The sequence below is a fragment of the Aotus nancymaae genome, unplaced genomic scaffold (assembly GCF_030222135.1).
Source record: "Aotus nancymaae isolate 86718 unplaced genomic scaffold, 86718_ANA_hifiasm-v0.15.2.pri h1tg000015l_0, whole genome shotgun sequence".
NCBI lineage: Eukaryota > Metazoa > Chordata > Mammalia > Primates > Aotidae > Aotus > Aotus nancymaae.
This window is the reverse complement of record NW_026988426.1, coordinates 8,859,417-8,878,908: the sequence shown is the minus strand read 5'-3', so window position 1 is coordinate 8,878,908 and position 19,492 is coordinate 8,859,417. Positions and strand designations below refer to the sequence as shown.

Sequence of the window (19,492 nt, the reverse complement as noted above, 5' to 3'; positions counted from 1 at the left end):
ACGGCCGTGTGTAAGTCAAAGGAAAAATCTCAGGCCTAGTGTGGCGTGCTTGGGGGTGGTGGTTTGTTGTATGGGGTAAAGTGCATCTTTTTTCTATCAACAATGCCTGCCCAGAGGGTCATTTGGCTTCTATTCTTCTGGATTGTATTTGCTCCCCAATATATAACATTCATTCATAAAATTATTCGTTCATTCATTTATTCAATCAATTAATATTTGAGCTTTTGTATTCTACCCAAGGCCTTATGCCACTCATTAGGAATGTAAAATTGATAGTTTCTTCCTCTATGAAGTCCATGAGTTAAAGGAAGAGAAGAATAGGAAGGGGGAGAAAGGCAGTAACAAAAAACACACACATACATCTAAAAATATAATTTGCATTGTGTTAAGTGCCTTACAAGGAAAAAAAGCCAGGAAGAACCTAATTTAAATTAAAGGTCAGATATCAGGCTAAACCTCTCTGGGGAAGGAGCTATAGGTTGAGCTCTGAGGGTGAGAAAAGGTTGGCTAACTAGAGAAGGTTGGAGAGGCCCACCAGGCAAGAGTTGACCAGGGTCTGGGCCTGAGGTCAGATTGAACAGGGAACATCTGAGAGAGTTTGAAATGGGCCAGTGAGGTAGGAGCTTGGCAAGTTAAAGAAAGGGGACAGGAGGTTGGGAGGTGGTTTGGTATCACATCATGTCATGGATTTGTTCTAAGTGCAGTGGGAAGCCGTTAAAAGGTCTTGGGCAGTGAGGTGGTCCAGTACCACTGACGTTTGGAAAAGCTCACTCTGGCTCTTGCAGGGGGTCAGAGTGGAGACAGTGAGAATGATGGGCAGCCACTGCAGAGTCCAAGGACTTGGATGGAGATGGTATGGTGGGCAAGGAGAGCATCAGATAGGCTTGAGAAACAGACCCTTGTTCATGGTTGTCAGCAAGCAGGTTGGCAGAGTTCCTCGAAGACATTTCTCCCAGGCAGGTCTGTGGGTGCAGCTTGCATTGCCTACTTGCTGTTTTGAAAAGGAAAAGGAAGGAGAAATAGGTTTTCTTATCTGACAGTTTTCCTCCATGGGTAAAGGAGACGTGGGCTCTGTCGATGGGCTGCTTTTGGAGACCTACTGCTTCTGTAGAGCACAGGGCAGATTTGCTTGGACTTGAAGGAGAAGGAGACTGAAGGACATAGGTGCGGGGGGTGATAATGATGTTTCACTGTAGCTTTAGTAAGGCCAGTCATGAAGCCGAGGCTTTATACCCTTATAGCCTCAAGCCTGTTTCCTGGCAGTTAGAGGTGAGTACTGTAATTGCTCCATTTTACAGATAAGGAAATTGAGATTCTGTGAGGTAGGTTACCTTGCTCAAGTTGACACAGGCAGCTCTGTTAGATTTCAGAAACTGTGTTCTTAACCACTATACTATTCTGACAAGCCCGTGAAATGTAGGTGTAGGGGATCAGAGTTCAGGGATGAAGGGGTTACATTTTTCTGTATTTTCTGGCATGCATTTCAGCTGCTTGTCCTTTCCACTGCTTCAACTACATGCTACTTTATCTGTATCTTAGGTATTGAGATACTTTGGGTTTTCTATCCCCAAAGTAGCAGTATATAGCAGAACTCAGGCCTGGAGGACACAGTTCCCTCTGAATCAGAAGGTGAAAGGCTCTAAGGTGGACAGAGTGGTTTTAGCTGAGGCTTAGACAAAGGAGAGGCAGTTCTTACGCTTACTCTCTGAAGATATGAAAGAAAAACAGAAGTGACACCAAGAGTGGAAACTTATTCTCTTCTCAGAGACACAGTTACGGCAAGGAAAGAGACTTTCCAATTTTGGTGGAGGACTCCCTACGCAGAAGTACATTTCTGGGCCCTGAAGATGAAGTTCAGTATTTGGTTCTCTCCAGCAGCCCATTAACTTTAGGCTGTATGATTCACTACATTGCAAGTGTGCATGTATGTGTGTGTGTCTTTGTGTGTACACATGTGTGTGTAAGAGCAAGAAGTGCCTATTTTGCTTGTGGTGCCTGGTGAAATACAACTTTTGGAGGACCTCCCTCCCCATCTACTTCCCTACTTTTATAAGTGGGCCGCTGGTGCAAATCTTGTTTATATTCGCAAACAAGTTTCAGATGAATCATTTTCTGTTGACCATCATATTTTCAAAAACACTAAATTTTTACCCTTTAGAAGCATCTCAGTTTTTAAAAAACTGGCAGCCACAACTAGTGGGTACTTTTTGAGCCCATAGGCTGTTCCTTCTCTAATATAAAGAGCATCCGCTCATGGGGCTGTGCGAGCCATTGCCTCCACTGTCCATAATGCCCCCAGAAAACTTAAGTGGTGCCAGAGTAGGCTTTTATAGCCAGAGGAATGTGAATCTCCACTTTCTTTTATCTTGCCTGTTCCTTGTCTTAATTATTGTGTTTTACCTTTATTCTCATGAAAATGGTTCAAAAGCAAACAGTTCCAGCTGTAGGATTTTTGGAAAGGCTGTGGTTGAAGGAAATGCCGCCCATAAATGAGAAAAGAAAAGAAAAAGGAATCCATTTAATGCAAAATGACTGCAGGGGGAGAAATCACTCATACTTCATTACTGATGCGTTCCACACAATTAGTGTGATCTTGAGGGAAGAACGTTTGAGCCACCCACAACCTCGAATATTCTCATTGGGTAGATGTAATAATAGTGCACTTCACAGTGAACTCTGCCAGCACCGCGGGCAGTGATGGGGAGACCCCATCTTGGGGCTCTGAGTCTTGTCTCTGGGAGAGCCCCTCTCCCCAGCCTCCTTCTTTGAGCAGAGAGAGGTTAAGCCTGGCCATTAACCCATAGGTGACCCAAATAGAATTTTCTGTCCCAGGGATCCGTTGATTGCCAGGTATGGCTTTGTGGTAATTCTAGCATTTGCAACCCAGCAATTTGAGCCTTCTGTCTGCCTAAATGATGATTTTACATTGTAATGGTTGTACTAAATCCTTTTGCTTTTGCTCCATAGCCGCTGTTGTGACAAGAAAAGCTGTGGCAACCGAAATGAGACTCCCTCAGATCCAGTGATAATTGACAGGTAGGGACCACTCTTCTTTCACTGGATTCTGATTCCTCATTATAATGAAACACCTGCCCTTGTGCTGCTCATGGGCGAGGGTTAGGAATGCATGTGGCCGAAATTTGCCTTTTGGTCATGACTGACGCTGAGCTGAGCGATTTCGATTCCTGGGAAAGCCATATGGAATGTTCTTTTAGAGGCCTGTTCCTTGGATTGCTCCGGTTTTTGTCTGATTCATGCTCCTAAAGGAATATATTTTTTCTTTCCTGACTTTCTGTGGCTCAATCCTCATGCTGTGCCAGGAAGCTTCAGAAATAAAATAATAATAGTTTGTGATTTATGAAATGTGGTTGGGTGCTTATAAATATTTAACTTTTATTTGAAAAATGTTTGAATCATTATCACTTTTAGCTACAGTAGTTCTGTTGGATGTAATCCATCTACATTTTAAGGTTTTATTTATGCATAAAAGCAGTTTAAAGAGATCTGTGAACCAAGATTTTCTACTGTTATTTGCCGGGTTTGATTGCAGTAGGAGACTGTATTGTAAGTTGATTAATTTATCCTGCTTGTCTTAATTATTGTGTTTTTAAACAGATCCATATTACTAATCTGACATGACCAAGTAAATCACTGTAGAACAATAAATCTGTTTTAGTTGTTCGGTGCAATTTCGAGTCAGTATGCACGCATTATGCAAAGTCGTATTCCAAATATTCATTTTACATTTTAATTATTGAAATTCATTGTATGGAAACATGTATGATAAACCATTCGTTACATAGCATTACTCATTGAGAGTTAAATGGCCTGGAAGGTTTATAGATACTGTCAATTGTCAGCTAGGAAAAGAGCTAGCATCTTGTACTAGCTGGAAAAAGAGTCTTGCCAATAAGACTGACTGATCCCTCATTGAGAATCAACGGTTGAACAAAAGTCCCTTTTTGGGTTTTAGCAATATTGATTTTTGACAACAACAACAACAAAAGAAAAAAGAATCTGTCTTTCTACCTTTTTTGGGCTTATCATTTTCCAGTTAACAACAACAAAAGAAAACAAGATGTGTACTTTGCTTCATCATAATTTATGTCAAAAGATCGATTGTTGATTTGGACTTATGTGAGTCTTCAGGCTTAAACCCAATTGGTTGCCAAGTAGCTTTATAAAGGTTACATTTCAATGAGATATTTTAACTAAATATTTCTCACTAATATTCACTACAATATATCTATTTTTGCTCCATATAAGAGTACTAGTACATTCGATTCAAAGGTAAAAGATGTGAAAGTTTAACGTACGGTGATGTGTGTGCTACCTATAGAATTAGGATAGCATGTTTATCTACAAAAGCAGATATACTGTTCATATAATTGCTTTTTCTGTGACTGAAGATAAAAGTCTCCAAATGAATAAGGTCAAAAGTAAATTTAACCTTTATGCTGGTTTGTTTCATTTAAATGTACCTCTCCAAAATATCATTCATTATTTTCAGCATTTTTCTTACTCCTTTGTTAAAAAGAAAGTGTATTGATCAAAGGACCAGCCCAAATATTCCCCAAAACTTTGAAACTATAAGCATTTTGTTCTGCCATACAGTTCCTTTTGGTTTAGATGATGACAAGAACCTTACCTTGCCACCCTCAATGAACACACTTTTTTTTTTTTTTTTGCCTGTGAATGGGTTAAGCTTTTAAGTTCTTCATTTGGTTTTAAGCTGTGACTCTGATATAGAAGGTTGATATGACTGTGGTTTGAATAACATTTGATTTTGACCTGTTCCTGTGGGTTGCGATGGCATAAGAAACTTGACTCAGCAGCGCTGTAATTAGCCCGGCCCCTGTTTTTGAAATAGGATTGTGTTACCTGGATTGCATTAGTGTGGCTTCTATCGTTGCCGCCTTGCATCTGTCCCAGAAGGGTACTTAAAACCTTTTCTTGGCTGGGGTAGTTCAAACAATTTAGGCAAAATAAGTATGCACTTTATGCTGTTGGTGGCTTCAGAGATATTACTCATGACATTTATCCTTTTCATTTTTTTTCCCCTTTTGGTTTGACAAAGTAGAAAACAGTATGTAGCCAATCTTGGTCTCTTCAGATAGAGTACTTTAAAAACAGCTGAAACTCAGTGTATGTGCACAAGCCCCACAGCATATGTTTATTCGCTGGCTTTTGCCATTGTCTCTGATGAACTATCTTTTCATTCAGTGATGCCAGTTGATATGCAAAACCCCATTTAGCTATTTTTATTTGCATCTGAGTTTTCAGAATTTATTTGTCCTTCAGGCTGCCAAAGGTTTTAAAAACTCCAGTCCTGTCTGTGCTGATATGTGAAACTTCCATTTTTAACAATGAGAGAAGAGAATAACAACAAGAAAAGAACTTATGCAAGAAAGAGCAAAATAGGAAAGATTTTTCAATTCCATAAAATTGCTGCAAAGGGGAAAAAATGATGGCAACCGTGTTTGAATTTCATAGTTTCCAATTTGATTCTATATTACTGATTGCATAATATCTGTGTTACGTGCTTAGGGTTTGATTTGCTTTCAGATTTATGGATGTGAATCCCTGAATATTTTGTAAAAATAGGCTATGAGGCCTGAATTGAGTAGCAATAGTAACTGTTTTCAAAAGATGCATACAATATGTAATTACAGAGCTGAGGGTACAGGCAATCCTTACGTTAGGATTTAGCGTAGTTTTAACACGCAGTCAACTTTTGAGCACCAATAATTTTTAGCTCTCTTTGCTTGTCCTTCAGAATTTGGGAGAACACTGCTATTTTTATCAGTCAAAAGACTTTTAGCAGTGGTTATTCAGGAAAACTATTTATAGGGTAGAGAGAAGAGGCTTTCTGGTCATAGTGCAATCATGCAGGGCAAGCTATTTCTGTGTTAAATTTTGGCTGTATTATTTGCTGCCAGTGACTTTGGGACATCAGCCTGGCATATTCTATCAAAAAAATGGAATTAACAAAATCAGCAGTTGCAAACTGTGATTTAGAAAATGGGCTTCTATTATATTTCATCCTTATGGCATGCACAGACTAAGAAAAATATGACCCTAATTCTTTTACAGTCATGACAATTTGTCAAGTCACTTCAAAAAAGTGTATAGAAAAATTGCTGTAAATGTAGGAAGCGCACATCTGGAGTTGAATGCCAGGTTGTTTCTGTGTGATGCCAAATAGCTTGATTAAGAAGCACAGAACCCAGCCTGCACTCAATGATCCAGATATTTGGGCTGCATAGAGATGGGAAAAGTGTTATGTTTAATAGCAAATGACCAGGAACTAATAACAGCAGATTTCATTATTTTTGAGGTACAGAGCTATGCGTGGTAATTATTGTTAAAGTAAAAAGCAAAAAACAACTTCCAGTTATTGAATTAAGGTGGAGATTGATTTAACATATTCACACAGTAACTAGTATTTGAATTTAAAAGGTTTGCAATAAACTTCATGTTTAGAAATTGAATAAATAGTAGTTTTATTACCACATTGGATATCCTTGTGTCCTAACCTTTTTCCTTGGAGTTATCTTAGTTCAATAAATAAAACCTCATTAGACTATTCCCATTTCAACGAGTTTATTAAATTTTGCAGGAGTAATTAGCATAAGCTGTGCTAATTTTTCTGGAAGACTAATGAGGGAGGTTCTTAATTAGGTTTACTTTGTAAGAATCAGAAAAGATGATAATGACAAAAGTCACATAGGGTAGTCTGAATTGGGAACCCAGTTTTTCTGCATCTATAAAAAAATCTTTCACTTTCTTTATGGAAACTTTTAAATAAATGTTTGAACTCAATATATTAAGTATGAAGACTGTTATTCCCTATCTAGTTAGGATGACCATTCATTCTTGATTTGCTTCCCAAAACTCTTTATTTTCCTAAACTATCTTTGAGCAGTGACATAGATGAATACAAATGGTCTTACAAAAACATTTCTTTCTCCAAAGTATGCTATAGGGTTCTTTTCACATAGAGCCCTGAAGTTTCTGGCTAGATTTCTGTTGTTTATTTGCAGTAGGGCAGGAGAGGGGGCAGCTCATTGTTTGTTTATTTGTTTTTTTCAATTTAGAATTAGTGTGATTGATGAAATGGATCACTAAGTAAGGGTGACAATATGAGCATCATTCCTTATGCTATGAATCCTTACCTGTTAACAAGTGGATTTTTTTTTTAGTAGATGGAAACACTAAAGGATGAAATTCCATCTGAAATTATGTTCTCCTATTGGTGTAAATGTAGACCTACTTTTTTAAGGATATGATATAGCTCCAGTAACCCAAAAGTTTTGGGTTCCTTGAAGCTGATATTTAAAATGTGGATGTTAAAAGCCTGTCAACCTCTAAGAACCTTTGTAAGAATCAGAACGTCTAAGAATTTTGAGTTTGTTTATTGTAATCTTAACAGAATTGCCATGCTTTTTTCCCCCCATTTATAAGAATTCCTATATCTAGGTGTATAGCTATGGGATGTAGGCGTGGATGTGACATTAAAAAAATACACAAATTTTGTAAAATGAAAAACCTTGTCTGTTTGGAATTACTTCAGGTCACACTTACCCAAGGGTCTCCTATAAAGGAAAAAAATGCCTATATTTGTTTTTTCCAGGTTTGTCTAAAGATCTTCCACATCTAGATCACTTCCATTTAGGTAACACCAGCTGGGTTTGTTTTATGATTATCTGAAATAGAATGTTCAGTAATAAAAATATTAGAATGCCCATTTGCCTGTTGATTTTATATGATGTACATCATATAAACAGAAAAACTTAGCCATGTTAGGGTTGCTCAGATAAACACGTTTATTGAAGATTCATTCTTTTTCTAAGAGAAGTAAATTCTGTGGTAAGACTTTCCAGAAAAGTGCACTGTTGTTTTGTCACTAAGCTAATTTTCTTCATTAAATTGACCCCAATGTATTTATATAACATATTTGCCCATCTGTATCATAGAAAAACAATAGAAAAACTTTAGAATTAGGAGAGATCTATCTATCTATCTATCCATCCATCCATCCATCTACCCATGTACTTTTTATCATTGGGTCAGGTGTGATACATATTTGCCAAGGACTGTAAAGGCATCTGGGCCTTTCAACTATCAATGGCTTTCTTTTGTCTTTTATAATCAGAGGCAAATTCCAAAATTTATTTCTTTTGTCATTCACATAAAGTCCTCAACTAACATGAACATAAATGCATACTTTTATTAAAGTTACAAATGAGGCTTTTAGCCAGAGTTTCATGGTTTCATTTCGATGCCCTTTCAACTCTTAATATTTTGGTCTTCATCCAGTTTTTAAAAGGACCAACCACCACCAATGCGGAATCATTCTGCGCTAGACACAAATGGCTGTCTGGGGCACGAAGAACCAGAGGTGGAAATGCATTTCTCAGCGTTCTGATAAACCTTTTATACCACCTGATTTTGTAAACTTGACTGCTTTGTTAAAATAAAAGAAGGAGGAATTCACTCTTTAAAATTGCCCTAGGCAGGATAATGACTGTGTTTTTGGTTGGTTTGAGAGGTTTGCATTTTTTCAAAAGTGAAAAGCCAGCATTGACACTGAGCGTGAATTTATGGCTGTTTATTAACCCTAGTGTGTTTAAACATTTGTTTTCTCAGTGGGAATTCATATGTGATTATTAGCAATGAGACTTATGTGAATGAGTATCATTCTAAATTTTATCACATATCAGATAATTCCGTTTGAATATGAGATGAGCCCCATACGTTTGTGTGCAGTTTGCTACTGTGATAAGAAAATAACTAATACAATAAGCTAAAAGCAGTCTATATTCCATTCGCTATCAGCTATTCCCAAATACACAACCAAGATACATTAAAATGCATTTCGAATATGCTGACAATGTATCATAATGCAAAGTACTTTTACATGGTATGGTATTATTGCAGACACTGTATAATGAACAACAGTGGTTTTCCTGTAAAGGAAATAATGGCAGCAACTTCCAAGAAATGTATTTAACGGAGCTTCAGAGAATCGGTAGTGTGTATGAATAGCATGGCTGGGGTGTCAGCCAGTGGTGTAGGTTTTTAATCCCATGTCATCATAACTTTGCTTTTATAACAGTTCTGGAAAAATACAGAAAAGTAGTACAAAGTCTCCTGTGTGTCCCATTAGCAACTATGCACAATCATTTCGTGATGAGAATGTAGCACTGTATTAAACATGCTTTTACTTTCCTAAAAGAAGTTGTTTAGAATGGGGGAAGAAACTCTCTCCAAGTGTAACTCTCCATTGATAAATTCCCCTCATTTCCTCATTTCCCTCTACTGCCAGCACCCTGCTAACTCTAATAAAAATTGACCAGATTTTAAAAACTCCATTTAGAGGTTCCTGCGTAAAGAGATGGTATTTTGGTCATTTTAATTTGCATGAGATGTTATCTGAAATAGACTACTAATTCTTCCTTCTCACAGCCCCCCATCCCATTCTTCTCTTTACAAACCCGTGTAACTATATACTGTCCAGGACAATATAAAAGTAACTTCAATACTCCTATTGCAATCAATGAAATATGGTGAACAGTACAAGTTTGTCTTTAATTGCTCCCTGCCTTTAAAGGTGTGGGTAGATTAAGACAAGTCTCCCTTGCAAACTATTTCTCCAGTTACAAGTCTTTGTCCAAAAGCAAACGAAGGTTTTAACGTTACAGTACTTATTATAATAGAATTTTAATTGCCCTAATCCTGCTAAAGTGTGAAGCTGTGTGTGTGTGTGTATGTGTGTGTGTGTGTGTGCATGTATTCCTAATAGGGAGAGGAGTCATGCAAAATCTGTTACCTTTTTCATGGGTGGGGCAGGGGGTGTCACATATGTTAAATGATGCAAACTTAATTAAACTAATTCTGAGGAAGAACAGACCATTGGCGTTCCATCTATGTAATGCGTACTCCACTTTCAATGGGAACAGAATAGTCTTCTGTGTGCTTTAGGAATTTTTATTTTTGAAAGTTAAGTGCTTGGTTCCAGTTGCAAACATGCCCTAAACCCTACTTGTAATGACTGAACTAGACAAGCTGGCAAATTATATAGCTTGATCCTACACAATAACCTCCAAATGGGCACTCAGTAACTATACCATCCTGCTAACTGTTTGAGGCACAATAGTTTTGTAATATAATATAAAGTAATGGTGTTAGCCAACACATCTTTAATAAGATATTGTTCGTGCCTTTGCCATATGCTACAGAGCAGCCTCTCACTTGGTGGGCCTTTTGATTCCTCTCAATAAGATTATTTCAAATACTCTAATCCTGAATCATTGACATGAATACAAAAGCCTAGTGACATCTAATAGATGCCTCTTAGCTTTGCTTTTCCTCTTGTTCCTTTCCTTTTTCTTCTCTTTTTACCTGACAAAAAGCTTATAGACACTTGGGCTCTGTCTCTCAGTAGCAGCATGGGGGGCTCCTCATGAAATATAAAGGGGGAAAAAGGACTGACAGAGGCCCGATAAGCTACAGAGTGAAGGGCCATAGATTAAAAGTAAATGCCAGTAAATCCTACCCTGTACACTCACTTGTTCTTTTATTGTTTTCTTTAACACTTTCAGAGCCAGGGCAGGGAAAAAGCAGAAAATAGTAATCAAGCTGCTCATGTGCATTTTTAATCTGGACACTGTCACTATTATACATATTTTATGGGGCGTTGGCAACATTCTCAAATTTTGGTTCATTAAAGGTTGTGGCGGTGGTGTTTTTATTTTTAAAAAATGCCCCTTTAATCAATATCAAGAATCCCTCAAAAACTTTTTTTTGCTCATTTGCTGCTCAGTTGACTAAATATTGATACCATGTGTGGGTAGGAAGAGCCCTTCCGTAGGGTGTGAACACTGGGGCTCAGGACATGACATCTTCAAGGCGGAAATAACTTTTTTTTTGTTTTCTTTTTTGATCCATGAATTGAAAATTGTCAAAGTGAAATGATAGGATATTTTGTTTCATGACATCAGCTGCTGCTTTTTCATGTGGTGCTGCTCCCTGCCAGTGCCGTGAATTCTCTGCCTGTGCCGGGTGGTGCACACGACTTAGACTCTGCTGGTGCACGCCGAGGAGTCAGGAGCCCAGCTGGGTAACTTTTGTAATAGTCAAAAGGTTGTTCCCTCCTCCACCTTCCTGAAGCAACCATGATTTGACTAAAGCTCTTTTTCACTCCATCTGAATATCAGAGAGCCATGCTGCTTGCAATTTATTTATTGTTTTCCAGAGGTAAATTATTGAGATGAAATTTCCCCGTGTGTTTTTAATACACTTCTCATTCACGTGTATTTTGATCTGTTAGTAATATCTGAAAATACCACTTTTAATAGTCTTGGGTACACTATGGACTGAAACCCCCTCACAGGATGGAAAGTTAGTTTGAAGAACTATGGACCTGCATCAGGTTTGGCTACACATTACACACACACACACACACACACACACACACACACACACACACACACACTACAGAGACCAAAAAAGAGATGAAAAGAGAGCAGTCTCTTTTTTTATTTTTTAAAAATTCTTTAGAAAAGAAAGTTGGTTAAGAGTTCACCTGGTTGTCTTTGAAGCTGTTGCCAACAGTGTTGAAAACCCATGTTTCTCTACGCAGTCTTGTTGTTTTCCTAAAGCCAGATTCTAATGCCAGATGTATGGGATATGTCTCAGAATGTCTTCTTAAAAATTGAATTGTTCTTCCTGTAGCTATAGAAATGAGAGTGCCCTGATCCGGCTCATAAAGACCAGCATCTGGATCCTGGTCTATATGCACCTTAAAACACAGCAAGCAAAACCCCTGACCACTGTGAGTTTAATAGTAGCTTAGATCTAAATGGCACTTCCAGCGTTTTAGAGCACTTCAGGGTCTACCATTTCAGAGAATCCTCTTTGCACAGATTGACTCCATTTGACAGATCTGTAAACTGAGGCACATAGCCTAAGAAACTATCCATTTTACTGGTGACAAAGCAAGTGATTAGAAACTCCACATGTCCTATCTCCCAGACTGATTTTTTCCCATCTTTAATTGCTCAGCCAAAAACACTGTTTTCAGTATTTCGTGTCTCTTTTATTTCATTTTTCCTGCTATCCACAGCTGCTTTTCATGTATTATTCTAAACCTATTTACCAAACAAGTTTTCTCAGTTGATGTCACAATTAACTTTTGAGATTTTATATATACACACACATATATACATATATGTATATATATAAAATATATAAATATATATATTTTATATTTATTTTTATATATGTATATATAAAACACATATACATATATACATATGTATATATGTGTGTGTATATAAACGTGTTTATGTATATATATGTTTTATTTCATTTTTCTTGCTTTCCACAGCTCCTTTTCATGTATTTTTCTGAACCTATTTACCAAACAAGTTTTTTCAGTTGATGTCACAATTAACTTTCGAGATTTTATATATATACACACGTATGCACATATATATACTTTTGAGATTTTATATATATACACATATATGTGTATACATACACACATACATACATATATGACACTGTTTATTGTACTCATTGCTGGAGCAATGTTTGAGTTCTTTTTTTTGAGATGGAGTCTTACCCTGTCGCCCAGTCTGGAGTGCAATGGTGCAAGGCTCACTGAAACCTCTGCCTCCTGGGTTCAAGTGATTCTCCTGCCTCAGCCTCCCAAGTAGCTGGGATTATAGGTATGCGCCACCATACCCGGATAATTTTTGTATTTTTAGTAGAGACGGGGTTTCACCAGGTTAGCCAGGCTGGTCTCGAAATCCCGATCTCAGGTGATCCACCTGCCTCAGCCTCCCAGAGTGCTGGAATTACAGGCGTGAACCACTGTGCCTGGCCAATGTTTGAGTTCTTATGTCCTCATTTAATTGGATTGTATATTTCCTTGAGAAAAACATCAGTTATCCATAGAGAAATCTGGGAGAAGGCACAGTATGATGGCAAAGGCATAGATTTTGGAGTGCATTGGCTAAGGGATCCAGTTCCTCCACAGCTACTTCTTAGTAGCTGAGCCCAGGGGGCTCAGTTTTCTCATCTTCAAGATGAGACAAGTCACTTCATTTTGAAGCATTTTGAAGACTAAAACATCTAGCACTGGGCTTGGCACACATCAGGTGCTTAAAATCAGGTGGCTCTTGCAATTTGAGCATCATATATTCCATGTGGATTTTCATTCTTAATGTGATCACTGACGTGAGACTTTGTTTGAGCACAATTACCTTACTGAAGTTACTCATGGTAGCTAAGTCTCCTTAGATGAAGACTTACTCATTTGTTGTTGTTGTTGTTTCTACAAATATTTATTAAGCCTCTACTATACGCCATGCACTATTTTCAGGGTTAGGGGTATAACGGTGAAAAAGACAAACATGGTTCCTGGCTTCATGGAGCTTTCTCAGTGTCTCAGGGTTGATCTCTCCCACCAGCCCCCCAAAAATAGTTGGAATAGTAATGGCAAGTATAAACAAAGAATATATTGATATATATGTTTTAAAAATAGAAGAATGCCATTTTCGACTGGAATCATGATGTAGAGGAAAAATATCCCCGTGTTAAAGTCGCCTTTTAGCTCACACTCAGTAGTACTGACCTTGGGCAAACTCTATGGGTTTATTACACTCTTCTGAGGCGGTCTACATGTTGGTTAAGACCGAAGGAAGACATCTCTAAGACCCTTTCCAACTATGGAATTCTAATTTTAGCTGTTTATGGTATTGCTCAGCACAGGCAGGCAGATGAACTCTTGGGAGGGCAGACTGTAAGCCTAAGAGGGCAGTGACTATGCTCAACACAGTGCCTCCCTCCTGTGTACCAGGTCCTTAGGGCTTGTTTTTGTGAAAGAAAAGAATGCCAGGAACTAGAAATGCAGTTGTTGAATCTGGTGGTCTCATCTCTCTGCCTAAAGACAGGCTTGTTATAACTACACAATAAAGTGAAATGGCACTGCCATTAAAGAATGATGAGGAACAGAAAATGTAAGATAAAATATTAAATTTGTTACACTTAAAAATGTTAATCTTCATACGATTACCATGCAAATCTCCTCATTGCCTAACTGTTTAATTGATCAAGTAAATCACGGAGCAGACAAGTGAAAATCCCTGCTGTTGACATTCTCACAAAGCATGTTTTCAAGAATATATTCTATGAACTAGTATGCATATTTCACATGATAATGGGACTTTTTTATGTTTTAAAAACACATACATGTGGCATTCCTTGCGAACCAGCAGATTTCAGAGAGTTTGGGGGAAGGCTTGGTTTTTGCAGGGCAAAAATTCAGCCATCCTCCTTATGTCAAACGTGAAATCAGTGTTAGAAGGGCCTATGTGCAGGCAGCACCTTTGTTTTATACACTATGAGAAGATTTCAGAATTCACCAGTTTTTCTTTCAGGCAGGTATAGCATTGACATGACATTCTGGAGATTGAAGGGTTAATGAATTCTCTTTCTCTCCCTCACCCCTCCCCAATCTTCCTGTCCCCCACCCCCAATCCCATCATGTGCCTGGTTGACTCTGAAAGAAGGGGCTTGAAGTTGCCCACAGGGCATCCCTTTTCCCAGCCTTCTCCAAGGCCACCTGGGCAGACGGGAGCTTGCCTTCTGTCCTTAGGACACAAAATCCAATCAGGCGCCTGGCCTGACAGTCTCTCTGACCTGCTAGCTGGGAAGAGGGAGGAGAAGCAGAGGCCCTCACATTTGATAGGCTGCTTCTTGCGGCTTTAGGGGGCTCCTGTGTCTACTCGAGGAAGGAAGTTCTCCCTTATTTTCAAGATAAGGTGTCATTCATGAGAGCAATGTGCTGAACTAATCAGGTTAATTGAGAGGCTGTGCGTCGTCCTCATTGAGCCCATCTCTTCTTCCTGTTAAAGGCAGATAGCACAGACAGATTACACATATTTTAGTTTTTTATTCCCCAAAAGCTTATGAAATCTGTAGGCAGGCAGGGAACGTTGGTACAGCTGAATGTCACTCAGGCTATTTGAGCATGGATTCTTATTGTAGAACAATGTAGCATTCAAAAAATAATAAAAGAATAAGCTCTCTTCGAGATTGAAAGATGAGTGTCTCTGAATGTCTGATACCCTCTTTTTTTTTTTTTTTCCTTCTTAATATTATATTAAACTAACCTCAGCATTTCAGATCAGCTAGGAAAGAATGTTGGTTGAAGAGTCCAGTTAGATTCCTCCGCGGCTATTTAAGATTGAAACTTAAAAAAAAAAAAAAAAAGCTTATTGTGGTGTGTCATCAGTGACAAGTAGCTTCTCCAGCCATGTTTCGATTCTTCGGCTTCCGAGCCGGACACTGGGGGCTGTGGCCCTGACTAATCGCATCTCGGACCTCCCCTTGGAGCAGCGGAGTGGAGAAGAAAACAGAGCTGTTTCAACTGAATTCCATAAAGGGCGGGGGCTCCTCCTCCCTCTTCTCTACTCAAAATGATTTGTCATAGTTTAATTTTAAACACTATCATTGACTATTCTTTCTTTCTACCCCACCTCTTTCCACCTTTTTTTTTTTTCTTGGAAGTTCCAGGAATGACTTTAATTATCTCCACAATCAAATTCTCGTTGCTGCCTCTGTGAAAGTGTGCAGTCATAGATTGCAGGGATTATTTTCTTTAGCACTTGGGGATAGAGAAACCGGTTGTTTCAAAATGAGAACCAGCTGGTTCCACAGAGCCCTTATTTAATGGGGAGCCACTTTGTACACAAAGCCTTAGCTCAGGTCAGTCATTATGGCAAACCCCAAATCAGCAGTGTTTGGTCTATCACCCTGTATTAAATGTCAAGCAAGGAGTGATTTCGCAGATATGATAATAATAATAATAATTAAGAAAAACCCAGCACACCCTGCCTCTTTAATTTTGCCTCAACTGAACACTCCTGTTTGGAAGAAACATTTCTCAAACTTCTTCCTACGGTAATTATAATCATAGACCTAGTTTACCACCGCTTTCTCACAGATGGCTGAGGGTGTGTGTGTGTGTGTGTGTGTGTGTGTGTAGCTTTAACCCTCTCTAAATCTAGAAAATAAAATTAAGCTCATCTTTCAACATAATCTTTTATCTGACAAGCACAGTAGATAGATGAAAGGTAGATAGCCAAGTTGTGGGTCCCCTTAATAGAACCAATTGGAGGGCAGAGATAACTGCTATTATCAAACATCTTTTATGCCATCCTGTAAAATAAGGACCAGGGTGATATGCCATATACATTTTGCTGTCTTTCTAGCTTGTAGAAATTGGTTTGTTGTCATACCCTGTTAATCTCTAACAGCACCAAATTCAATTTGAAATGAGGAGAGTACTTTCACTATTTGACTGTACAAAATACTTTTGAAGCGAGCAAAAAAGAAAAAAAAGGATAAAAGACACGTAAAACCACAATAGATATTCAGTTATGAGAATGGTTTGTTTTTAGAACTCAGGTTGCATTTTTCTAAGGTGAATAGTTTTGGAGGATGCAATATTTATTCAGGAATTGAAGGATTTAAAAATAGCAACTTTACTCAGATTTGTAAAAATCTAGTTTAGCCAAATTTTATCTTACAAATGTGAGAAATTATTTTGCATTACCAATAAGAATGTGTGGCTTTTAAAAATTATGACATGCTTTTTTTTACATTGACAGCAACACAACAAAATAATTTGAAAAAGGATAACGATTTAAAATTGTATTCTCACAGGGAGTTTCATTAATAAGCTGAGCACTGGTATATATGCTTTTAATTATTTTTATTTTTAGGATTTCCATATTGAAATATGGTTTGGGTAAAATCTTATAATTATTTTGTTTACCAACTACTTTGATTATATAATGCCTCTTTAGTTCAAACTGTAATTCTATTGTATATTTCTATATTTGTATTTTTTTAAAATTCTGTAGGTTTTTTAATATAGAAAACAAATAACTGTTATATTTCTAGTCACTCAAATTTGAACTGAATTTTACTTCCTGTTTCAAAGGTCAAGGCAGGCTGACCTCAACAGCAGTGTGGAGGCTGCTGAATTATTCATATCATTGACTTTGTGTCAGCTTCCACATTTGTGGAGAGGGATGTTTTATTCATTTATCTCATTTAGGGTTCTTCTCTGCACCTGTTTCTACCATTAAGTACCCTGTAATTTGCATTTGATGCTAATTTAGTTTCATATCAGCCTGGTCCCCCCTTGTTAATTTAATTTTCTAAGACCCTTTTCATTACAGTAGAACTGTTTTCCTCTTTAAAGCAAACATCTATACAAGTAATTGTATAAACTGCCTTTTAAATAATATCTTTTAGAAGATTCCATCGTTTAATTCCTTAATTCCTATAATTAGCCATGGTTTGATTAATGTTTCAAAGGGTTAAATTGAAATGCAGAATTACTCAAATGCATACTTGAATAATTTCTTATATACAGCAGAGTTAGCGTTGTGGTGTTCTTCCTAAGAATTCTCAGACAGTATGTCTTAACAGCAGTCATTTTCTTTATTTAGAGTGCTGTTTAGTTTACTAATAGTAGTTTCTTTCAAATCACTGTGCACTCAACATTACTCGTGAAATGTTAGTTTTTTTTTCTTTCATCAAATTGTTGATAGACAGTGGCTTAAAAATGTTTCTGCAACATTGATAATGACATACCCAAAATAATCAGGGCAGAATTAGGTCCGATTCCTTGATCTATCTGGAAGTTTGGTATAATGAATTTCAGGAAACTCTGTTACATTATACGTCTGTTTCTCTTCTTACCAGCTCTTTTATTTCTGTCTGCTGCTCAGGGTAGATTGCCTGGAAATTTGTCAGCTTTCCAGACATGGTTTTAGCCAGCTTTGGTTTGTATCTACAGACACCCGTTGGGCTACAGTTGCCACCTACATATTGTAGAAATTAGGAGTAAGTTGTTTGAGGAGGCCTGATTGAAATGGTGTCTACGTTGGCAGAAGTGGCCAAGTCCCTGGAATGCCTGTCAAGGATTTGGGGGTTATGAGAACATGCTACTCATATAAACCAGGTCCATAGGCCGTCTGACTGCTGGGAAAAGAATTCTAGCTCAGTCCTTTCCATGGAACTGTTTGGAGGGTGTTTGACATGAATGGCCTTATGGGATCCGTTGGTAGTGGGAATTCAAAACAAGGGTATGAATTACGAATTCAAGTACTAAGCTACGTAAAAATTAAACAGAAGGAAAGTGGCTGCAGCTGAATATTACTAAGAAATTAGCGCAAACTACAGTGACCCTTCTTCCACTGGGTTGGATTAGTTTGATCTGCTGTTCATATTCTCAAATGAGGCAGTTGCTTTGGGTTTCCAGAAAGATCTCAGGTCTATTAAAACTGGAGTTTGAAGGTGGCTTTTCCTTTTCTTTCAGTTATAAAATAATTCCTGGGGACTCCCACACACAACTTTGTCATTGTGGAAATGTGAAAGGGAATCTCCAGATTTTCTAGCAGACAGCTTCATTTGTCTGGTTGCAAGGTAGGGCTGGAGGTGGACTGGACCCTTCCACGAGGTCCCTTCAGCTGAGAACTTCTCTGGACCTATCAGTGACTTTTTCACATCCTACAGCTTATTAAGCTAGCGCTGTGCTTCTGCTGATGGTCCTAAAGCAAAGTGAGGGTTTTTGGGAATGACTTATGGGATCTATATTCATTAACAAAACATTTACTTACTTATTCTCCCTCCCACATCCCCCTCTCCAGAATTAGATATTCTTTTTAGTTTGGACAAGTCTGAAAGCTCCAATAGAAAAATCTCCTTGAGGTCTGATTAAATGGCTGGGTTTAAAAACAATGAAAACTATCTGCAGAGCTCATGAGAAAGCACCACCCGATTCTGGCTGATGCTTGGAATTCCACTGTCAGAATCTCATTCCTTTAGCTAAGAACCTTCAATGTATACCAAGATATACATAACTTAGGGAAGGCTAGCACTTTAATTCTATAATTCACATATCTCTTAGAGGGAATGAAATAAAGATCTCACATGGGTTCAGCTCATTTTAGTTTTCCTGACAACACAGTGAGGTAAGCAGGATTTTTTTTGTACCATTTCACAAATATGGAGAATGAATAGCTTAAGAACACTAATACACAGCCTAGCTGGTCCCAAAGGCAGGTTTTCTTAAAAATCTAGATTCCTGTAGGAAGAGACCACGATTCCATTTGAACTGAATGGACTCTCAGAGATTACAATTCAGCCCCTTCATTTTAAAGATGAGAAAGCAGAGGCCAAGAGAAGCACAGCGACGTTGCCCAAAGATCTAATTAGCCTCAGAGCCAGGACCATAAGCCAAGTCCCTGGCTCTGGTTCCAGTGGCTTTTCTGCTACTATTCTGGGCCATCTGGGTCCTGCTCTGCTCTCCATTTCACCTTGTGTGCAATCAGCCTTAGGGAAGGGTACAACGTGTCTTTTCTGGGTTTGGGTCCAAGGAAACCCCTGAGCCCTGTATCTCTAACAA

The 19,492-nt window shown here is 38.2% G+C and overlaps 1 protein-coding gene across 10 annotated transcripts in view; it reads left to right on the top strand.

Moving 5' to 3' along the window:
- Positions 1 to 19,492, top strand: part of EBF1 (EBF transcription factor 1) — a 410,966-nt gene that overhangs the window by 23,693 nt on the left and 367,781 nt on the right. For all 10 annotated transcript variants that reach the window (XM_012461041.3, XM_012461037.3, XM_012461040.3 and 7 more), the window contains exon 6: positions 2,968 to 3,036. In XM_012461041.3, the coding sequence (XP_012316464.1) occupies positions 2,968 to 3,036 (69 nt within the window). The remainder of the gene's footprint in view (positions 1 to 2,967; positions 3,037 to 19,492) is intronic.